The following is a 6886-nucleotide window of genomic DNA, read 5'->3' as shown; positions in this document are numbered from 1 at the left end:
TAAATACTACAANATATATATATATATATATATATATATATATATATTATAAAAATAAAGTTAATTCAAGTCATTGCGTGACAATTCAATCGATATAACTCGACCGTCTGAATTTTTAGTTAACGACATTGAAATGGCATACATATAACATGTAATTAATTTTCTGCCAATTAAGGCGATCGCCTTCGGAAATCGGCACGATGTCGCTCGGACAAAGCAACGCGTGGAATTTCGCCTGAGAACGCTAGTGTGATATTCGTGTGGAATTAGTAATTAAGTAGCGCGCGCGAGAGACACAATTCCGGAAGCCGGCTGGTGTGACGGCGAGCATAATTGCCGGACACCACGATAGAGATTCAATTCTCTCTCTCACTCACGTGCATCAAGAATTTGCATACTTCATGTTTTGTATGCCGCGCGCGTGCGACGTGCGCGCGACGGCATTACGAAATTCGGCCGGAACGAGCGAGCATTTCCCTCTCGAACGTAGTTATAAACGAGTTACGTCGGGTGCCCCGACGAATGTCGTTATGAGTTTCGCGTTTTCCCGAATTTCAGTACTCCCGTCACAAACAATGCGCGCATGAAACACCTTGCAATATCGGGACGGAAGAAAAGAGTACCATTTCATTTATCCGGCCGTCTGCGATCTCTCGGACATCGTAAATCAGCGCAATTAGCTGTACCTCTTGACGTTTTCCAGTTTTCCAGTTTAAATCACAAGTGTTACATTTAAAAACGTTTAAACAGTAATGGATTTATTGCATAGATAACAAAAATTTACTACTAAACTTATCATTTAGAGAAGTATTTCTCTCGCGATACCAAACGATTTTACAAAAAATAGTAGTTATAAAAAATATACACAGTAGTTATAAAAAATATAGATATATAAATCCTTTTAATCGACTAACCATACAATAATTACATAGAAAGAATGGTTTTACAGTTCAAAAATTTATAATTTAAAATTAGATAGACGAAAATGAATAAATTAAAAGAAATAATTCTATTTTTAGTCAAAGCGGATCTCAGCTTAAATATTGTAGTGTAAACAAATATTTCAGTTGACTGAAAATATTATTTCTCTTAATTGATCTAAAGAATGGATCTAAATCAATAATCAGTTAAATATATACAAATCTGAAAATAATTTTGTTAAACTATCAAAATAAAACACTCAAGCTGGTTACTAAAATATAAAAATTTTTTCATTTGTTTATGCTTCAATTTCCTACATAATTATTTTAATGTATATAACAAATTTATTTTTAGATCTAGCTAAATTTTTAGCTAGATACAGATTTTAGATGGTTTAGTTAAATCATTCTTTTCATATATTATTATATTTCCATTAATCTATATATCTATACATCTATACATATAACATAATTTTACAGAGAATATAAAGATACATTCGATAGGTTTCAAAAACGATCCCAAAACGATCGCAAAAATCTCAAAAACTTTCATATAAAATAAAAATTAATAATCATTTATAATAGACAAGAGAAACTATTAGAACTTTTTTTATTTAACAATTTAACATCCATGGTTCTAAATATCAACTGAAAAAGCAATATAATTATACACTCTCCATGTAATATCGATTATATAAATAAAAAGTTAGTGGAAGGAATACATAAGTTTAGGAGAGCGTAAACTATAATCGTAACTATATCGTTTAGAAGAAATGTTTACGGCAGTATTGCACTCATGTTAACCGAGTTGCAGCATAATATCAGTTGAGAGTTAAGTTTAAACGCGAATACGAGGCCACGTAGGCTAAGCGGGTGAACGGCTCGAAATTTATCGCGGCTTCTATAGTTCGCAAATTTCGCTGTAACATTGACACGGGGGATGCAACCTGCGGGCGGGGAGTTATTAACCGCGCTAACGATACAAGAGCCAGCAAGTAGATAGTTGCTGACTCGTGCTTTCACGCCCTCGATCAAAGCATTTACGCCGAGGAGTGGGTGTCTCGAGCGTGCTCCACTCTGAAGAGAATAACTTGGCCGGCATATTAGTTGCATCATCGCAGCAGCATCATTCGACCGAGCGACGAAGCCAGGCGCACTAACCATGTCGATTAATCCACTTTGGAACTTGTCAAACTATTTTCCACCTAATACAACTGGACCGTCAATGGATATCCCTTGCATTCTCTGCTGATCTTACCATTCGAAGCGTATCATGTTATAAAGTAATATTTATTACATCCAATTGAATCTACTCCCACTAGTGTTTTATCCAAGAAATGAAAACTTTAAAGTCTACTTTTTTTTTAAAAATCAATTTACTTTAAAATCAAAACTTTAAAGTCTATCTACACGTGCTTTTAAAAAGTTTTAGTAAATTAAGAATTTTTATAACATATATATATATATATATATATATATATGTATATATATATATTATATATATATTATATATATATTATATACGAAGAGATTCATACGTAAAATTTATTTTCTTTACATTGTACTGGAAAATAAATTAGATATAAAATAGATATAAATAAATTTTTAAATAAATAACTTTAAATTAGATTAACAGTGTATTTAAATTTTCGCATTCTATTATTTTTCTATTAATAAAATTGATTAATTTATATTTCGAAAAATATATAACAATTCATAATTGGGCAATTAATTACATTTTTAGTTTAATTGAAAATAAACTTTAAAGAAGTATAGGTATATTCATCATTAAATAATTCACTATCTTCATTGCAATAAGATCTAGCTTTAATTGTCTGTGCTTTTTTACTCAATTTGATTTATTCACACAAGCTCCAATTTAATTTATTACTATCGAAAGGCAAATACTTTGATTGAAATATTTGTATCGTTTTATTATATATTAATAAATATATTTTTGAAAAAACTACAGAAATTTATTTATATACATATTTAATAAAATATATTTATATTCTTAATATAATAAATTCTTAAGGTGTTCAATTTTAAAATTTCTCGTTTATATATATAAGGTATCTAATAAATTTTGACAAAGCGCTCATGTGTAGATGAACGGACTAAACTGAGTTGAAAAACCTCTACTATAATTTTGTAATTTTCACAATAATTAACATGATATTAATTACTAAAAATCGCTGAATTTCAGTTTTCAATATTTTTTTATTCAAATATTATCAATTTTACAAAAAAACAGCAAGAGACAAAAATTGTTCATTTTCTTTGTCCAAACTTATCGAACGGATCTGTATATACATTAGACTGATAAGAGAAAAAAATTGTTTTTTTTAATCGGCCTCTCAGCTCAAAAGCTTCCATTTCATGTTAAAGAACACCCCTAAATTTGTAATCAAACAATATTAAGATTTAGAGGTCACTAGTAACGATTCTTCAAAGTTTCAATTTTCCTTAATATATATTTGATTTGATGCAAAAATGGCTTAATCCGGATTTTAAATGTGATACTGTATATTTTTTTGGTCGCTGAACACGATAATAATTCATTTAACTTTACGATATACGCTTTAAGAAATACAGTCTGATTAATATGAAAAAATGACCAAATTTCGAGCTCAAAGTCGATTTTAGCAAGGTTCAAAGCGTCCAAAGTCGTTACTTCCATCCAGAACAAGATTCAGTTGAAATTTTCCCGAAATCTCCTGCAGAACTTTTAAAAATTGCATTTAATTGGATTATAAAACGTTTTTAAGGATAGAAAAATTTTTTTGGAAGTTTTAAAAAAATATCGTGGTACATTTTATATGTTTTATATGTGATTTTGACATACTCAAATTAAATGCCTTAATTTGATAATAAAAAACTTTATTAGAAATTGAAATGAGTACATAATACAAAAAAATATGATTTAACTAATGTATAAAAGTTGCAAAAAAATAGTCTATAAAAGATACTTAAAAATTTATTTATGAAATTTAATGTTTATATATTACTGAAATAAATCTTTATTTAAATATGACAAAATAAAATTTTATTCCTAAATAAACTATTTATTTTTTTATTTTTTACAATTAATGAGATATATTTCACAAACATGTATGTATATTTCATCATCACAGTTAAATTTTTTTATAACCAATAAATATTAAAGAGAACGTTACATGTAATATTTGCTTGTGAATACACTCCAACTTTTTTCTCTCATATATGTATACTGACGGAAAGCTTGGCAGTATAATTACTGATTTTAATAAAATTTTAGGTAGTGCACTCATAAAAGTATTATAATAAAATCACAGACTCTATTTAGCCATTTGAAAAATAGCAATAAAATGTTTTCTTATACCTTTAATGGAAGAGAATTTTCCTTTGAGAAAAAAGTCGAAATATTTGCAAGCAAATGTTATATATAACATTACTTTTAATATTTATTTTAAAAATGGTTATAAAAAAATTTGACTGTGATGACAAAAAATGCGTTTCTCTGAAATATATCTCATTAATTGTAAAGTAAATAAATAAATAAATAAATAAACAGTTCATTTGTTAAGAATAAAACTTTATTTTGCCATATTTAAATAAAGATTTATTTCAGTAAAATAAATATATTCCACAAATAATATTTTAAGTATCTATTTCTCAGTAAAAGAAACACAATTATAAAATGTCATTATTCTAGGGATCGTTATTCTATCATGAGTTTATTTCTTCATATAAGAATGTGATTTTTTTTTGTACAGGTGCAGCTGCTGTAGTAACGTCCGCAGGCGGGCACGGCTTTGATGCGCACCTACGCGGCCCTAGTTTCGTGCTGGAACCGCCGTCGAGGATTGAATTTTCCAATTCCAGCGGTGCCTGGTTGGACTGCACGGCCTCCGGAAGTCCACCGCCCAACATCGACTGGTCCACCGCAGACGGGCATCCGGTGAATGATGTGTCGGGCGTGCGAAGAGTGCTCAGAAATGGCACTCTGGTACTCCTGCCGTTTCCGGCCGCGGCTTATCGGCAGGACGTTCACAGTGCCGCGTATAGATGCGTGGCGAGCAACACCGTCGGCAGAGTGCTCAGTCGCGATGTACAAGTCAGAGCAGGTAAGCGAGATTCGTATACGAAATTTATGTCCATGCATGAAAAGCAAAATACATACTCCTTGGTAGAAATGAATGCAGTTTTCCTAGATATCCATCCAATTATATTATCTAATTTTATTGTATTCTCATTCTTATTGTGACAATACTGCAAAGAAAATTGACAAAATTTAGTAGAGATTTATTCAGCAGCTAAAGTAATTTTCCTGATAAAAATATACAATTTGCATGGATACCTGCCCAATTATTATTATTAGATTATTATTAGTTATAATAAAATATCACGCGCGCGCGCGCGTAATGTATTTATTATTCTGTTTATGTTCAATAAATAGGTTCAGAGTTTGCGCATTGTTTCTGTATAACAATACAGAAATACATATAATAATTATAGACAAAGTGTTACATTTTGATTATAATTCTAAATTTTTTATTTCTCGGTTTTTTATTACTCGACAAAAGTTATAAACTGTCCAGTTTATTTCCAATTACTCAAAAAAATGTATGCTACTAAGATTAGAAAAGAAATATTTTCAAATTCTAACTATAATATAGCAAAAATATATGCAGCTATAAAACTTATAATATAACTTACAATATAATTACGTGCAATATAATTTAGAATACATTGAATAAAATTTAAATGTCATAAAGGGAAAGTTAAAACAAAATTGTTGATAACTTTGTGGAACAAATTGCTCTGTCGAATCCTTTTTAATTTACCTATTTGTTGTACAAGTCCTATTATCATCAAAAAAACTTGCAAACGTTTTATCGCGTTATATACATCCCGCGCAATTACATCCGTTATTTACCGAAGTATCCTTTAATTAAGGAATGGCAAGCGCTTAATCGGGACGGCCATCATATTAGAGCTTTACTCGCGGCCACCGCGCACACTGGACCATTGGAAAAGTCTATTAAGCGGATTACGCGAATGCCGCGGATATTTGGCGCGAGTCAACAGTAATTGCGATGGGTGCATGGGTTGCCTCTTGCGTGCGATAAAACGCGGAATCGCGGATAGGCCGGTTTTACACGAGCTATGTAATCGCACAGCGAATCCTCGCATAGCATTGTGTCCGAATGCAATTCAGGGAACCGCAAACCTCGCGTTGTGTAAAGGCTTTGTGTAAAGGAATTTGTACATCGGACATGTCTCTATTTAGTTAAGAAATATTTGGCGGTTAAAATAATAGCATGTTAAACACATAAATAAAGAAATAGTTCTTATAATTTGTTTTTATAATTAAATACATATTAGACGTATTTCGCATCTCTTGTTTAAAGAAATGTTCAAAAGTGCGGTTTGATTTCTCCACTCAATTATTATTTTGTATTCTTTGAAACATTATATGTCACGAAATTATCACGAATTTATTAAAATCTTAAGACTATTAAAAATCTTAAGACTGGATTATTATCATGCAATAGTTTTAATTATAGGATTACGTGTTATCATGTAATAGTTATAATAATAGAAATAATATTTTCTATAACTTATACTCTAAAAAACTATTGTTATACGTAAGAAATATTCCTTTTAAACGTATACGCAATTTAATTGTTTGTACGGGCAGAAAATGCCGATTGCGAGAGAAAATCAGTGTGAAACAGGCGTTAGAACCGAATCAGTGTTTGTCGAGCACCGATGCAGATGAGATGCGCGTAGGTTCCTTTCTAGTTGTGCAGTGTAATTACCTCTTAAAAAAAAACGCAATCTGAATGCAAATCCGTGGCAGCTGCGTCGACCCGACGCTTTCAGGATTTCCAACTACTAACCCCCTCGCGGCCATAAAGTTCTGCCCTGGACGTGTGACCGTTAATTAAAACTTTACTTTCAGTTCTTTCTCTCTCTCTCTC

At 30.8% G+C, this 6886-nt stretch overlaps 1 protein-coding gene across 1 annotated transcript in view; it reads left to right on the top strand.

Annotated features, from left to right (window-relative positions):
• The window catches only part of LOC105619305 (Down syndrome cell adhesion molecule-like protein Dscam2), a 118206-nt gene that overhangs the window by 10595 nt on the left and 100725 nt on the right, over positions 1-6886 (top strand). The window contains exon 2 of the mRNA XM_012200828.1: positions 4676-5026. Coding sequence (XP_012056218.1) covers positions 4676-5026 — 351 coding nt within the window. The remainder of the gene's footprint in view (positions 1-4675; positions 5027-6886) is intronic.

This window comes from Atta cephalotes, assembly GCF_000143395.1.
Source record: "Atta cephalotes unplaced genomic scaffold scaffold00020, whole genome shotgun sequence".
In the NCBI taxonomy this organism is placed as follows: Eukaryota; Metazoa; Arthropoda; class Insecta; order Hymenoptera; family Formicidae; genus Atta; species Atta cephalotes.
The sequence above is the reverse complement of the archived record's forward strand: the minus strand, read 5'-3'. Positions and strand labels throughout refer to the sequence as shown.